This window comes from Talpa occidentalis, unplaced genomic scaffold (assembly GCF_014898055.3).
Source record: "Talpa occidentalis isolate TD23 unplaced genomic scaffold, MPIMG_talOcc4v2.1 talOcc4.8, whole genome shotgun sequence".
Lineage (NCBI taxonomy): Eukaryota > Metazoa > Chordata > Mammalia > Eulipotyphla > Talpidae > Talpa > Talpa occidentalis.
The window spans coordinates 2,325,318-2,342,135 of NW_023605194.1; the positions used below are offsets into that span (position 1 = coordinate 2,325,318).

Consider the following 16,818-nt stretch of genomic DNA (forward strand, 5'->3'; position numbering starts at 1 on the left):
TAAATAAGACTTCTCTGCTGGTAAAACACACAAATACATTATCTTCCTAATTATGATTTAAGGAAGGCACACCACACATTAAACTGGTTAGTTAACATAAAGAGGAATTCACCAGAAAGAAAGCATTTTGGAAACAGAAGAATGAAATGAAAATTTAATTGAATGTGTGAGAACTAAACTTGATCTTGAGCTTCCTGGCAACCAAAGCAAAAACGGAATATAAGGATCTGGCCATTCTTCTTTAGTGCATGCATTCTCAAGGGGGTGAACATAGCATATCCGGGGGTAAAGGCACCTCATTTTGCTAATGCAAAGTGCATAGCTATATACAAGTATATAAATAGACATAAATCTATATTGCTAAAACTTCACAATGGGAAATGATTAGCACAAGAAGACCTCAATGGCACTTTGGAAGTGAATACTGACTAGAAGTTGAGAAACACTGCCTGAGTAAAAGCTGGGGTGCTGCTGCGTCTGGAGACACAAGCGATCCCCCTGGAGCCTATTCCAGAAGGATGTTCAGAAGACTCTCAGCCACAGAGGTCAATTTCTCCTTGAGAATATTCTTGCAATACAAGCCTTGATTTAAAGGGTGAAGGCATTTTGTATCTGCATAGATTGAGAAGTTCATGTTGTATAAATACAGTTGACTACTTAGATTTCACATTAGGAAGTTTCTGTAGCTCGTTTTGCAGAAATGCCAACCTCCCCGCATCACTGTGGGCTTCACTGCATACTTCTTGGCTCTAAAGTCCAGCATGCAAGTCACAGCACTTGGTGGGGAGACCTGTGTGTGGGGTCCCCCGAAAGTAGAGAATGGAGATAATCTAGGGAGACTTTCTGAAGGAGGCTGTGAAGCAGAGAGAGATGAGCCCAGATGTCATTCTAGAATAAAAACAGCCATTTTCTGCAGGGCCAGGAACCATTTTTAGAAGTTGTGGTGACAGCTGATGTAACGTGAAATGCCAACTAACTACCCCAAAATCACCCAGTGTCAGAGGCCCGCCGCTGCCATGCTCACCCAGCAGGGAGTGCCAAGGCAATATTTTAGGATCCTGCATGGTGGCCCGCTTCCAATGTACTGGATGGTGGATGAACATCTCCATCCAAGAGCAGGGGTTCACAAAGAAAAAAAATCTGTATTAACATGTCCAAAATTCCTAGGGGTGGACTGAATATTTGCAAGTCTAATAAATTGCATAACAGCCCCCGAGCCAGAGAAAGATCCTCCCAGTCTCTGGGGTTGCAGCAGCCTCCTCTGGCTGGAGGGCCAGAGGCATATCCTGTGGTTTAAAAGGGGAGCCATTTGGGGAGCGTGCCGGAGAGCGTGCTCCACGGGAGAGAGGCCCCTATTGCTTTATTTCTTGCCACCTAAGATCCAGGAAGGGTTCCAAGCTGACTCTCAAGTGAAGTGACACAACCAACTGGAAAAAAGCCCTCTCTCAAAGTAGGAGCTGAAAAGGCTAAAAGGAAGCAGGAATAAGGTGCATCGGAGAACCTGGGCCGGGGTGAGGGGGAGGCTTTCAGAAGCGCTGAGCTCCGCTGTCAGGGAGGACACGCAGCGCCACAGAAGCACTTTCTAGCTGGGCTCCGAGGCCATCTATGAACAAGCATGTCTGAGGACATGTGCACGCAGATGGCACGTCACAAAGCTTCTCAAAACAACAGCGGCGCTGGTATTTACATCGGGGGGTTGGTAACTGGCTAAAACTCTCAGCCATAGACAGAACGTCCATCAGGTCATCAAGGTGAAGACTCAGACCTGGGAAGCAGCTGGACAGATTTTCCTCCACTGCCAAACATTCCGGCAGGCCCCGTTATGAGTTTAGTTTACATAGGAAGGAACAGTGAGTTATTGACATTGAATGTAATTCTTCTTGACCCGGAGACTCTGGTCCTCAGCTGTTTCACCCTCAAGACACGATGTTGCTGCTGAGGCGCAGAGGTGGGGCTGCTGGGCTGTCTCCTCCAGGGGACAGAGGCTGCGGAGGGTCCTTCAATCTTCACTCAGCTCCCTGGTCAGGGGTGGGGGATGGAGCCGGAGACCAGCAGGTGGTGGAAAGAGGCGCGTCACTTCAAGTCTACGCAGGTGGCTCTGCTCGCCTCTGCCAGAGCCGGGAGGGGCCTTCCTAGGACGTGTCACGCCCTGTTCGCCGGACAAAAACACAAGACGGCGGGCGTGCGTCTTTTTAAATAACATTTTATTTCTCATCGTCAATGATTAACTTTTGACGCTACTAGAAGAGTATCAGGATTACAATGAATAAAAAAATATAGATGAGAGAATAAAAATATTAAGGGATACAAAGTTAGTTTTTAAAAATCATTGTCCACCACTGTTTTCAGGAGCCCTGACACAGACAGCCTTGCTGAGTTATTTTACATTTCCAGCGGTTAAAAATTAAGAACATGTAGGAGAATCATTTGCGGATGTTTATTACAATAAATGGAAAGACGACAACAATTAAAACAAGTTCTAAGAACCACCATATATACAACCATCTATGTACAGAATGAGGACGATACAGATTGTAAAACCGTCATCCAAACCGTCTCTCGGGGTATACGTGTTCTTTTTTCAAAAAGAAAAAGCATCTTCCTATACTCGCAATCACTTTTCCACTTGATCCAGTATTTTTAATGGTGTTTCCACTCCATAAATTAGTAACTGTTCAGTAGCTGAGAAATATCCTATCTTAAATACACGGAGGAATCACTTCCCTGAAAGGGTCGCCCTTAGCTGCTGATGCGGGTTGAGGCTATGACCCGCCTGCGGTCACACCAGCAGCCGCGGGAGGCGGGTCGGAGGGGGCAGCTGGGAGAGGAAGCCGGGCTGGGCTTAGAGAAGCTGTGGTGCCAAGGTCACGACCGCGCCCTTCGCGACAGCCCCGGCCCAGCCTGCCCACGAGACTCCACCAGGCCAGCCGAGCTCTCCGCTAGCGTGGCATTTGGCACAAAAAGCAAGCACTGTTGGGCAAGACCGAAGCTCTCTCAAGATAGACTCAGAAGCCCCCAGTTTTGAAAAACACGCCGTGGGCCCCAGTCCCTCCCCCACCGCGCTCCCCAAGGCCAGGCGCGCCGCGGCTGGAAAGAAGTCCTGTTAGGGAAAAGCAAAATTGCACTAAACGTCAGACATCGCAGGCCCATGAGGTAAACTCCAGACACGGAGAACGACACGGAGGAGGGGACAGCTTGCTCTCTGAGCCGTCGGCCGCGGTCACTGCACGATCCCAGAGTCCACCGACGTCTGCTTGCGCGTGGTCTTGGGGGGCGGAGGAGGTGGGGTTTTGCTGGGCAGTGGGGGCGGCAGGTGCTAGGAGACACGAACACAGGGAGACAGCCCGTAAGTGATGGGCAGACAGGAAGGAGACTCGCCAGGTGGGGTACCCGGCATGTGGCGGGGCAGGGGTGGAGCTGAACCCGCACACCTGGGGGCGCTGCCCTCTCCGGGACTTGGAGGTGGCAGGTGGGGGCACACTGCGGCCACAGAACCCCTGTTCGGAAGCAAACAGTACAGCCCCTGTCCCTGAGGCGGCCTTCAAGCCGGGGCCCCCGGGAGCAGCCTGCTTTCCGAGCTGGCCTGTCCCCTGGCTGAGAGCAAGCAGCACGGGCAGAGCAGGACCCCGGGCCGCCAGGGAACCTGGCCCCTCACAGCGAAGGCTTCTCAGGGAGGGCAGCCCACGTGTCCCCTAGAGATGTCCCTGAATTTTCAGGGACAGAAAAGTCCTTGGAGACACTCTCTGGGGCGGATGACAGGCCAGGGGACCATTTACAGGGCAGCTTCTCATCCACGGTCTCTTCCGAAAGGACCCTTGGAGGGAGATGACCAGGTCCTGGGGGTAAAGTCCCCGGGAGGACAGTGCTGTCAGAGACGGTGCGCCCGTGTCCCGGGAGAACTTACAAGAACAGGCACAGGTTCGCGGGGCCGTGGCGGCACCAACCTTGGGTTCCCCAGAATCACAGCTGTGGGGTGCTAACAGGTTGGCCGGGTGATGACCGCCCCACGCCCGTCCCGGCCCACGCGGGGGCTGTGTGAGCGCGAGCCGACCCCACGGCGGACGAGGGAGGGAGAGTGGGCACGGGCGAGCGGAGCACGTGGATGGCCGAGCGGGTGGACAATGCGGTCCCCCCGCCCCCAAAAGGGGGCACACGCCATGGCAGTGACACAGGGAACGCCGCCCGCTCCTGAGAGGACAGCGGATCTTTCACCGCCGCGGGAGCGGGCTGCGCTACGCCGGCAGGAGAAGAGCAGCTTCACGGATGGGGTGGCCAGAGGGCCTTGCTCCCCGCCCAGCTGGGCCGCTGCTTCGCAGACACGTGAGCACTAACTGACCAGTTAGTGCGGACGCGACCACCGGGCGGGACAGAGCTCGGTGACCTGAGGCCTGGCCAAGAGGACGGGAAATCGCAGGCTGGGGAGCGCCTGCAGGGTGTAACCACAGTTCATGGCCATGATTTCGGGCCTGACACTACGGCTGTTCGTTTTAGGGTGACTGCCCCAGTGCTGGCCCCCCCCATGCCAGCACGACACTGAGGTGCCCCACACAGCAGGGTTGTCACTCTGGCAAGGAGGCAGCTCTGATCACGGTTGGCCAGGGCCACTTGGAATGAAATGACAGCTTCAAGCAGCCGCAACAGGGACAGAGCTGATGACAGGGAGGGGAGGATACCACAGACACTCACCCTCTGGTGAGGCGGCGGCAGTGGGGGCGTTGGTGACCCCGCCAGCTCCGGGGTTTCCATCAGATTCCCGTAGTCCGCCAGGCTGCCCTTGAGAGGCAGAGGGGGCGGGACCTCCGTCATGTCCAGCCCGCTTATGCCGTTCAGCTCCAAACCTGGAAAACAGGAGGGACTGATGTCTGAACCCCACCCCACTGAGTGGGGTGCACGGGGCGGCCTCCTGCTCTCCAGGAGAAGTGGGGGGCACTGTGAAGGGGCAGAGAAGGGGGTGGAGGAAACGCAAAGGGTGGAATCCCCTCCTAAAGGCATGTTCTAGAAAGCAAATAGCAAGCCCCTGACACGCCTAAATGGGGGCTCCGAGCGAACCTCCATCCTCTGTAACAGCAGCTGTGTCGTCCCCGGGGCCCTTAGGGTCCCTCCTGCGACCCCTTGGCTGCGGTGGCATCTAGATAGCAGGGCATCCCGAGGCCGGCCAGGCCTAGCACTGGGGGAGCCCGGCAGGACCTGCACCTGGAGAGCTTGACCGCGGGAAGCCCAGGGGTGCGGCGGCAGCAGCCCCTGCTGTGGGTCTGCCCTGACAGGAGAGCCCACGCTTGTCTGGAGTGACCCGTGGAGCTGCCGTCTGTTGCTCTGAGTAAGTGGCGGGGACGTGCAATTGATTTTTAATGTCAACTGAAAATCAGCCTCTTTCAGAGACAGCATCACGAAAACAGGTTATTTTCTCAACCTGGGTTGAGGCTCTTGGAAATAATTTCTTCTACATTAAAGAGAGGAATGTTGTCATCTTTTCTGATGGCCTCTTGGAGAGATGTCCTGGCTAACCCATCGGATGAAAAATCCTCATCGGACAGTGTTTCCCGGGAAGAGCTGGCTAGGGAGGCCGGCGCCGGGGTGCGAAGTCTGCGATGGAGTGACTGGAGTGACTGACAACAACCCCACGTGGGGGCTGGTGGTTTTACTGTGGCAGAATGTATATAACCTGAAACCTGCCGTTCTAACCACGTTAGGTGGACAGGCCAGTAGCACTTCCACCCACACCGCTGTGCAGGCATTGCTGCTATTTCTAGAACTTCTTATCACCCCATTGAGCGCAGTCCTCTCGTCTTCCCTGTCCCCAGGGCTGGGAACCGCCCATCAACTTTCTGTCTCTACGCCTCTGCCTATCTTAGACAGCTCAGGCAAGAGGCCCAGCAGAGGAGCAAGTGGAATGCCGCCATTTACAGCAAACTGGAGGGAGGGAGCTGGCGGGACGACGTGTACAAAGCCAGAGCGAATGACAAGGACAGGTGCTGGGCATTTACACAGCCGGCGACCTGCCAGAGTAAAATCCTTACAAAAACTAGCAACACTAATACACCGAGCAGGGGATGTGAGGCTAGGAGGGCGCAGAGGGAGAATTGCTGGGAGCAGAATTGCAGTACTCCCAGATTAAACTTTGAGGGGCCCCCCAAGTTTTCCACAGCAGGTGCAATGGTGCATGTTTTTAACTTAAAAAAATAAGAATAACATATTTATAGAAAAAGTACGCGCATAACAGCGTCAGGACGTGGAGCTGCAGCAATCCCTTCTCAGCTCAGAAAACTCCATGCTCGCGGAGTTTAAGTTCACCATGGCAGGAGCCCTCCCCCCACCTGCTCCCCAGAATTGCTACTGCTCGCTGGTCAGCAGGCAGAAGGCAGGTGCCAGGGCCATTGTCCTGCCTGCACAGGCCTCCGGACCACTTCCTGCCCCTTCCTAACACCACAGGGAGGACAGCCACTCTGCTCCGGCTCCTGCCCCCACCCTCTGCCCCACTTCCTGCACGTGGAAACAGTCCTCGCGGGTATAATTGACCAGGGATCTGGAGAGGAAACCGCCCTCGATACAGGGGGTCTGAGAGCCGTGGCTAGTGTCTGCCAAGAGCAGAAGCCCTGAGAGGAGGCCCAGTGCAGATGGGAGGGGGCCAAGGCGGGGCTGCTGGGAGGCTGGGACAGCGGGAGCCAGCAGGGCTGGAGCACATCCCTGCCCAGCCTCTACAAGGAGCAGCCCTGCTGACATCTTAATCTAGACTTGAGGCTCCACACTTAGCAGAGAATCAGTTTCTGTGGATTTAAGCCACCGCGTGTGCGCCTTATCAGCAGCCCTAGACGCCGGGCAAACTAGAAAAACCTCAGGCCCTTAGCCCTTGAGGACAACTGGAAGGGGCGTTCACTGACCCCGCTCCAGGGACAGGAGCCTAGGGCCGGATGCGCGTCACCTGGTGATAGTAAGGGGCTGTTGCACACGGCTCAAGACCCCCGAGGAAGAGGCTGAGCGAGCCTGGCAGGGACCCACCCTTCTCCCAGGGACTCAGGGCGCCCAGGGCTCGGTGTTGGCCCACTCTCCTAAAGCCTCAGGACTAAGGCCGGGGCTCGTGGGGGTCTCCCAGCTGCTGCGGGGGAGGGGAGGGGTCCACCTGAAGGGACACCGATCAGGGGTCACAGAACCAGGCGGTGAATGGGGGGGGACGCACAGAACCCCACTTACTGGACTGCAAGCTGAAGCTCAGCTTGGCCCTGGGCGTGACGGGAGGGGGCGCCTGCTGGGAGGTCGGCGATGATGACGGGGACACCGAGAAGCGCCTCTCACCCCCGATGACATTGATCACCTGGCTCTTCGGTCTCTGGGGCCGCAGGGGACTTATCTGCATTTCGGGGACAGAAAGAGCACAGTTAGGGCCTGTCATGGGCAGTGCTGTGTGACCCCCGCATTCCTGTCCAGTCCTAACCCAGCGCCGAGAGCGGGACCCCATCCAGAAGTTGGGTCCTTGCAGAGGCCACTGGCGGACCTCATCCGGTGAGCGGGTCCTGGAAGGGGCGTCTGGCCGTGACAGGCACAGGGGACGTGGCGACAAAGGCCCTTCCCTGCCGCTCCAGGCTCTTCCCCAGCTAAGCCCCCTCCCTCAGCATCACAGGGAGTTCATGTATTCTTCCAGCTCGGTCTCGGGTCACCAGGCCATACGGCACCCCGGAAGGAGTCATCAGAAGCAGCTGCTAACCAGGGTGAAGGAGGAACTGGGACCGGCCCCGGGAACGGCAGGGGTGGCGGGTCCCAGCCTGGTGCTGCGGCTGGATTCCCGGGCCTGGCCAGTGGGGGCCTGGCCAGCGGACAGTACTGACTGGGGCTGGCAGACGACCAGGGGTGCAGCATGTGCCTCCAAGAGGTCTGCAGGGTCAAGGCCCAACTAGAGGTCAGTGGGGCTGCTGAGCAGCCTCAGGCCTCTGAAACTCTCCCGGCCCACCCTGCGCCTCTTTGGGGTGAGCATCTGCCCTGCTTTTCTAAGAAGCTCTACTCTGCTGCCCCAGGCCCCACAGCAGGGGAGCTGGATGCGCCCCCCCTCCCCCCCACCGGCGACTGGTTACAGCAACTTGAGTAAAATCCAACAGCCCATCCCACTGGCTGGACGGGGCGCCAAGGGCTGACCCAGGCCCGGGAAGTACCGTTTCCGAGAGGATCACGGCCTCCGACTGCTGCAGGGGGATGTCCGTGGGCTTAAAGTCTTTGTCGAATATCTCCTGGTGCTTGCTGTTCCTTTTCTCCTTCTTCTTGTCCTTCCTCTCCTTGTCCGGGTCATCCTTGTCCAGCTTGTCCTGGGACCTGGAGTGCATCTTCTTGGGCAGGAGCGGCTCCAGCGCATACCTGAGGGGACGGTGCTTTAAGCCCACAGTCTCCACAGGAGAGGGCGGCTTCTCGTGGCTGGCGGACGGAGTCGCTCGCAAGAAGGCTAAGTGTGGACCGGGAACCCGTGGGTCGCACAGGAAAGAAACGACTTCAAAGGGAGGCTGAGGAGGCCGAGAGCATGGGGACCAGACCCAGGGCTGGGCTGTGTTCCCACCCTAATGGGGACAACTGCACAGTGACAGGACGCTTACGGGATGGAGGGGCATGGAGGTCTGGATATGCCATGAGGACATTCGAGGATTATTGCTGATTATGACAAGGCTGGCTTCAAGGGTATATTTCAAAAGGGGGACCCTTTCCCCCCCACCCCAGCCCTCTGTTGCTGGGCACTTAGGTTGTTTCCAAACTTCATCTATTGTAAACAGTGCTGCAGGGAACACAGGAGAGCAGACATCCCTTTGAATTTGTGATTTGCGTTCTTTGGACAGATTCCGAGGAGCGGAATTGCTGGATCACGTGGCAGACATACACAGCGAAATACTACTCAGCTATGAAAAAGGTGAAGTGTTGCTATTTGCTACACATTGATGGAATGGAAACGATATGACTTTGCCTATGTGTGGATTATAAGGAAATAAAACAAGGGAACTAAATCAAAACAAGCCCTAGGAATCCAAATGTAGAATTGAGGCTACTACATACGGGAGGGAGGTGGGGAGCACAGGGGCAGGGGCCCAGTGGACTTGGGGGATTATGGATGCTTTGATGGTAGGTCTGGGAGTAATGAACATGTGATGAGGTGTGAACATGTGCCCCTAAATCACATACAGCATTGTATATGAGGTCACCAACGTGATCTCAATAGCAAAAGTGAAACAGTTTTAAAAAGGGAGGCCTGCAGACAAGAAGCAGCCAATGGAACACTGAGCTTGAACACACGGTGGTAGAAATCCCATGCACAGACCAGCCAAAAGGAAAAATTAAAATACTGCAGAGCAATGTCAAGAGACAATGACCCCATCATAGGGTCCAAGAAGGAGAGCGAGAGAAACGGGTGGACACTTTATTTAAAGAAACAGTAGCCAAGAATCTCCCTTACTTGAGAAGGGAAGCAGACATCTTGGTCCAAGAGGCCCAAAGAGTTTCCTCCCCCAAACCCCAAAATAAAAAGAACTCCAAACAGACTGCAAGACAAATTATAATTAAACTGCTGAAAAATAATGATAAAGAAAGAATACTAAAAGCACCTGGGAAAAAGAGATTATATTAAGGGAACCTTTATAAGATTATCTACAGATTTCTCAGTGGAAACCTTCAATCCAGAAGGAAATGGCATAACATATTTAAAGTCCTGAGGGAAAAAAGATTTCCAACTGAGAATACTTTATTCTGCTAAGCTATCTTTCAAAATTAAAGGCGGAAAAAAGAGCAGAAAAAAAACCCACTAAAATAATTCATCACCACTAGACAGGTTTGCAAGGAATATGAGTGGGAGTCTTCTGAAATGAAAAAGAAAAAAATTCTACCTAGAAGCAGTAAGACACCAAAAACATAGAATGCAGATGCGGAGAATAAAAATGTGAACCGGGCCTCCCCTGGTGGCGCAGCGGTTGAGCGCTGGGCTGCGAGGCTGCGAGGCTGCCTGCAGCCTCTGCAGCGCCGGTTTGTTCCCTGGCCGTGGCGAGGGTCCCACAAAAAAAAAAAAAAAAAAAAAAAGCAAAAACTTGAAAAAAAAAAAAAAAAAAAAAGAACCATCAGAAAGAGTCTGGCATCAGTTTGCCCGTAAGTCCCAGTACAGAGCTGCACACACAACCTCACGGTAACTGCAAACAAAAGCCAGAGGAGAAACATAAGAAACCTGAAAGGGAGCCCAGACATAAGACAAAAGGTCACAGAGCATGAGAGAAGAGAACAAGAGAAAAACAAGAGAACAAAGCCAACGGTAACCACCCCCCCAAATCCAAACACACGCAGTACTGTGATTTCAGTAACTGCTCTAAATGCAAATGGCTTGAACTCACCCATGAGAAGGGACAGAGTGACTACAGATCAGAAACCAAAATCTAAGTTTTTGCTGCCTATAGGAAACTAATCTTAGCTCTAAGGATAAACAAAGGCTTAAAACAAGAGGTGGGGAAGGATAATCAAAAAAGGGCGGGCAACCTATACTCACGAGACGAAACAGGTTTCCGTAGGGAAGGTAGTAAGTGACAGCAGTGGACACGACGCAACGACCGAGAGCATAAAACTAGACGATGTACCACTTGCTGATACTATGGAATCACTCTATTTTATGTTTAATAAAGTTAGTATAGTTGTACTTATTAATACAACTATACTAACTTGTATAAATTAAGTTCTTCTAGAAACTCACATGAAATATTTATGGACAAAATGACATGGCGCTTAGGACTGGCTTCCAGATAACAAGGGGGAGAAGCTGGTAGCAGGTAGGTTGAAACAAGACTGGCTGGTGGGCACAGGGCCTCCTTATAACATTCATTCCTTTTTGTATATAAGTCTGACATGTTCACATTGAAAACTTCAAGATGATTGATGGAATAAACTAGCATTGACTTTGACTACTGAGGTATTTCGGGCTGTGGATTCCTCCCAACTAGATACACATGAACCTGCAGACCTGGCTCCACTAGGTGTTAGGCATTACATCTGTTATGATAGTCAAAGCTCTTCATGGTTTTATTAAGTCTTGCAGAACTTGAGACAATTAATGTGTGTGGGGGGTCCTTCCAACTCAGGGGAAGCCCCGAGTGTGAAGTCCAGGGGGGCCTACAAACAGGCAGGAGAAAGAAGGCTGTGTTCGCACCGTTCACTTTACGAGCAGCAGCTGTGGGCAGGGGAGTGTCCTGTGCATGACCTGTGCCAACTGAGACCATTTTCTGCTAAGGATGGTAACCCAGGAATGAACGAAAATCTGGGCTCTAATAAAGATGCCTCCCAGTTCATGGCTGAACAGATGCCTGCTGGGCAGGAGCGAGGGCCACACGCCCGCGTGGCATGCGCTCTTCATCCAACTCAAATCTCCGCATCAATCTCCTTCTCAACCCCTACAATCCTGGAAATATAAAACCCTCTGCATAACTAGCTTGGGGATTTTCTTGGGAAGAAGTTGAATTAAATTTCTTTAGCAATCTTGCTCTAAGTGACAAGCACACATGATTTAAATACCTCTAAATTGAGAATTTCCATATGGAGTTGGCCTTATAAGTAGCAGGCACTGATAAAGATTACTGTTAAGAAAAAAAAGTGTGGGTATAGTTTCCATTCTCTGCTGGGAGCAGGGGTTGTTGGCAACAAAGGGCACTCAGACGCTGGTGTCTGATGCCGCAGGGGCCAGGAGCTCCCGTGTGGGGAGGGGGATGGGTTGCCAACCCAATGGGATTGTACAAACACAACCGTGCAAAGTCAACAGTAAAACAACGAGCAGCTCTCCTGGGAGGTCTGAATGGCTCGTGGCCGCTCTCATCCTGTAGCACAAGCCCGCGTGTCCGCTACTCACAAACACACCACAAGGATCCACAGCAGGTTCTCTTGGTGACATTCTGAGTTAATACAAGACATGCAGGGAGCATCCAGGGAATGTTCACAGGAGGCTCTGGGGGGGCTTGTTCTGACCCACTCACTGGGTGCTACGGGTCCCCAGCAGCAGATGTGGCCCCAGGAGGCCTTGCAGAAAGGTGGGCTGGCCAGACCTCAGTGAGGCTGATGGTGGGCGATGCCCGGGGCTGACTCCCTGGGAGTGAGCCGAGATGCCCAGCCAGGAAGGCAGGGAGACTCTTCCGGGGAATGCTGGACGGCACCCTCGCTGGACATTTTAGAGTTTGATGCAAACTTACCCAATGGGAGAACCTTTTTCTTAAACACTCACAAGACCCTGCAAGTCACACTGGGAGCTGAGGCTGTGAGGTCTTGGAGAGTCTCCATTTCCAAGAGTTTTGGCTTTAAAAAGCTCTCTTGGTGCTGACGAGACAAACCAGGGTCCTGCAGCTCCTGGCAGGCCCCTCCCCAGCCTCTCCCAACCCCCCCCCCCGCCCCGTGCCCAGCGAGACTCACCCATCAGAACCGGGCCTGGAGGGGGTGCTGTCGGATGACAGGGAAGAGACAGAGGCCACCGAGAGAGGCCGGGACGAAGACGGCATGGTGAAGGACCGGACCATGGAGCGGGGCCGGCTGCCTCGCCTGTCGTCCAGGCCCGAGGGCTGGGAACGGGGAGAGAGGGAGAGAGAGAATTGTAAGGATTAAAAAAACTGCAAGTTCTTTCATTTTGACCAATATCTCACAAATTCCACCAACTCCCAGTCCCTAGTAACCATCTTCATAGTCCCTGTATACATGAGTTTGAGATTTTAGCTTCCACATACAAACGAGACAGAGCGTGATGGAGGGACAGGAGAGAGGCGGGCTGCCTGGCGCGGGCAGACCCCGGGCCGCGAGATCTGAGCAGCCTTGGCTCTGGACCGCAATGTCCACGCTTTCACGAACAGCACTTGTCCTTGTTCACCACTGAACACAAGCTACTGATTATCTCTGGCCTTTGAATCCTGCCTCCATACTGTGAAAAATACCAGAAAGAACGTTTTTGGTTTTAAAAATTTCTCAAGCAGTTTTCTTTACAAAGACCACAAGACATGGACCTATTCCAAGGTCGTAACAGACTATCAGAAGATTTGATTTACAGAGCAGCACGTAGAAGGTGACTAAAGAACTCGGCAAGCTCTCAGATGACCTTCTCCCCTCTGCACTGACGTAGGTGCACAGCCCCAGGGACTGCCCTTCTCCAGGCCAGGACGAGATGCTCTCACTGCTTAACCCACCCTCCCTGCCAGGGCTGGCCGCGAATCCACCCACGCCAAGGCCTGAGCGGCTCCTGCTCCTCCTCTGGCCACAGAGTAGAAGAGGGTGTGTCTGAAGAGACTGGTTTGGGGTAGCGCTCTCTGCTCTCTTGTCGACACGGGGTTGCACCTTCCCAAAACCAGCGTCACTGACAGAGCACGTGTTAACATCTAATTAGCTAAAGATACGAGTGTTCCCGCATCCCCAGCTAGACGTTGGCACAGCTGGGGCCTCAGCAGCTGCAGAAGGTACTTCCTTGAACCTGGGGTTGTGGAGACCCAATTTCTGGGGGACATTTCCTCTCTGTGGGGCTCCGACCTCCCTGCCGCCAAAGCTGGCTCTCCTTCAGCCAATCACGGGCCGCAGATGTGCTCAGGACCGGACTGATCAGGGTCGCAGGACCCACCCCCACCCCCACCCCGAAGCAGCCTGTTTCTTAACCATGGACCTCGCATACGAAATCCTATTTACACTTGTACTTCTATCTCCAGAACAGGAAAAGGCACACAAGGCAAACGAACAGCTGAAAGCAGGAGATGGCAAACTTCCTGCAAAGGGCCAGAGGATCAGCACTTAAACGCACAGTCCACCTGCTCTGCTCTGCTGCTGAGGCAGGACAAGGACCCCGGGCCACACAGGCCTGCATGAGCGCACGGCTGCGGGCCAATAAAACTTTATTGACAAAAACAGGTTTTGGCCATAGGCAGCCAAGCACAGGTTCAAAGCCACTGGCAGCAGAGACCTGCCAGCATGGGGGTTCTGGTCAGCCTTGGGTGGGGCGCCAGGGACAGTGCCTGTCACACGCCATATCACCTCCCCATCTTCTGGCTGAGCAGACACCCTAGAAGCGGAGGCATCTGGGCTCGGGTTGTTTTTATCTGAAGAACTGGATGCTCTCTGTCCTGACGGGACACTGAGCGGCCGGTGTCCCATCCCAGCTGCAGGGCAGGCAGGGGTAGGGGGTTGGGACAGGTTAGACTTTTGACTCAGACCCCTGTTTTGTGACCTCACATAACATGTGGGACCCTCTGAGCCCCCACTTTCACCTGACCCCATGTCAACAGGGGAGGGAATGCACCCCTCGTGAAGCCAAGGGGGACGAGATGGCACCCCACAGGTGAAGTCCCATCACACCATCCAGGAGCCTCTGAGGAACCCCTGGGTTCCACATTTCCCAGCATGAAAACCACTAGAATGGGCCCCACTGGCAACTGAGGCTGGGAGAGGAACTGGAGAGGGGGTGTCCTGGAACAGGCTGACAGCTGGATGGCAGGGTGATGGGGGAGCCCCTGCTCCCCAGCGGGAGCACAGGGGGCTGCGGTGTGAGGATAAGGCAGCTGCCTGGGGCATGGGCAGCAGGGGCAGGGGAGGAGGAGGAGAGGCTGCTGCACCTCAGGTGGGGGGCGGACCCCCCGGAGTTTGCGGGAGCTCAGCACCTGCTCCAGAGGGGGCAAGGTGATGGGGGACGAGAGAAGGCAGATTTCCAGTTGCTGTGGTGACTGGGAGGAAGCGGAGAGGAAGGGCTGGGAGAAAGACACGGGTGCTGGAGACAAAGGCCTCACAGCGAGTCAGCGAGGGGCTGGGGGGCGGGCAGCGCCCAGGGCAGCAGGTGGCCGTTTCCCTGGGGCCGAGTCTGCATTCTGGCTCCCCAGAGCCCGGCCGGCCAGAAAGAGGGGGGACGGGGAGTGGAAGGCGGGCTCTGGCCGAGGCCTTCGGACTCAGGAGTCACAGGGTGTACACACCTACTCTTGCCACGACTTAGGCTGGCTCAGAAAAATTGACAACATGGTTTATGTCCTTTCTATGGGGTTTTTATCGTTAAACCCATCTTTTCTCAAACAGGATCATACCGTATTGCTTTCCAAAGTATTCCGAGATGCTTGCAAGCTTTCCAAGTAGATAAGACGGGGAAGGCTCATCCCAGACTGCTTTTTATTGCCACGTTTCCAGAGGGTGGCAGGGACAGATGCCGGGGCCTTCACCTGCTGGAGGGGGCTGGCTACACAGTCCCCCAGGTGGAGGACTCCAGAAGGTAGCTCCAAGGGACAAAGCACTTGGGGTGGAGAATGCACCCTCAGTTCTGGGCCTGGGTCACCCTCCCAATGGGTCTGGCCAGCCTCTAACTGAAGGGGCAAGTTTGGGGGAGACAATGCTATTCTGGGGTTCAGTGGAAATCCCTAATCACCCCTGGCTCCGCACAGGGGGCAGGGGAACCTGGCCTTGTGTAGGGGGACCCCTGAAGCCACATGACACCCCTGCCGTCCTGCCCTCCCTCCCGAGCCAGCAGCACACGGCACAGCAAGAGCTAATCTCAGTGGGGAGGGTAGGGAGATGGATGGGAAGACTTTGGGGAGCCAGACAGGTCTCAGTCGTTTTGAAACAGACGTTAAATGATAAAAGTGGAAGCTTTTCACCTAGTAAGTAAACTTTGAGATGTCACAAGTGTTTATTTCCTAGAAAGATTTAAAAGTGGCGTCAGGCTTGGGAAGCGAGGGTGATGATGCTCTTGGAGACTCTTCTGGCCACTCGACTCTGATTGTAATGAGCTTCGAGCTCCGGAGCCGTGAGCACGCCTCCAGGGAGCCGCCGCATGGAGGGCACTCCAGGACGGCTGGGGGAGTGCGCCCTGATTTCCAGGCCTGCCCACCTGCCACCCGGCCCCTGGCTGGCCGCCCCGGACCCCTCCTGCGGGCTCTGCCGAGCAGATACCCGAGGGGACCCACCCCGGCTTGTCAGGCTCCTGCCCTGGGAGTCAGGGCCATAGACACCCCCTTCTCATGCGCTCCAGGGTCTAGGCCTGGAGGCACCGAGACGCGGCTGGCAGGGGTGAGCAGCGGGGAGAGCAAGGAGATGAGCAAAGCCCACTGACTTCTGGGGGAGACCGAAGGAAGCGCTGCTGTGTGAACTACAGGGACTGAAAGCCTGGCCGGCGAGGTTCAAACTCGGGGTCCTCCACATGCCAGTGTATTACCTTCCCACACCCCCATTTCCTCATCTGTGAAGTGGGGAGGCCCCAGTGTTCCTTCAGAGTGTTCGCAGGATTGAAGCAAGCTGGTATCTGCAAGCCCTGAGAAAGGCTGAGGGCATGCGGTCAGCACAAAATGAGCGTTTGCTCAATGAGACGAATGCCCGGGAGAAAAGCAGCGAGTCCAGCAGAGCGAGAAGGCGGGAGAGAACACGGGCGGAGGCCCGGGCCGCCCAGAAGCCAAAATGGGGCTCCACGCGCACACCTGGCCTTCAGCAAGCGGGACAGCGCCGCGTGTTCTCAGGAGACCGACTGCCCACGGCCTGGCGTTGCAGGGTAAGGAGGGGGGCACACACCCCATCCAGCGGGGATGACAGACCACGGGGGCAGCAGAACCAGTGATGCCACATTACCCCTCCGCTCCCAACAGCGGGGGAGCCGCCGGGCACTGCCTCTGTGCCCGATGTCTCCAGAGCCCCCGGGCAGGGGCTGCACCTCTGAGGCCATGAGCTAAGGATGGAGGCCGAGCTTGCACACAGCCTCCCCTGACGCCCGGCTGGGCCCACGGGTGCGGGCACAGCTCACGAAGCATCTCAAGCCCATAAGCGACCAGGTATTTTGCATCATCACAAATCTCAAGCCACTCTTCTCTTTCCTCATGCCCCCCGGCCACCCCT

The 16,818-nt window shown here is 54.9% G+C and overlaps 1 protein-coding gene across 2 annotated transcripts in view; it reads right to left on the reverse strand.

The window, feature by feature from the left end:
* Nucleotides 1–2,169: 2,169 nt before the first annotated feature.
* DOCK1 (dedicator of cytokinesis 1) overlaps nt 2,170–16,818 on the reverse strand; it is a 345,405-nt gene continuing 330,756 nt past the window's right edge. For both annotated transcript variants that reach the window (XM_037496903.2, XM_037496902.2), the window contains exons 48-52: nt 12,397–12,542; nt 8,142–8,340; nt 7,189–7,345; nt 4,687–4,838; nt 2,170–3,316 (exon numbers count right to left, since the gene is read on the reverse strand). In XM_037496903.2, coding sequence (XP_037352800.1) covers nt 3,221–3,316; nt 4,687–4,838; nt 7,189–7,345; nt 8,142–8,340; nt 12,397–12,542 — 750 coding nt within the window. In that variant the 3' untranslated portion in view covers nt 2,170–3,220. The remainder of the gene's footprint in view (nt 3,317–4,686; nt 4,839–7,188; nt 7,346–8,141; nt 8,341–12,396; nt 12,543–16,818) is intronic.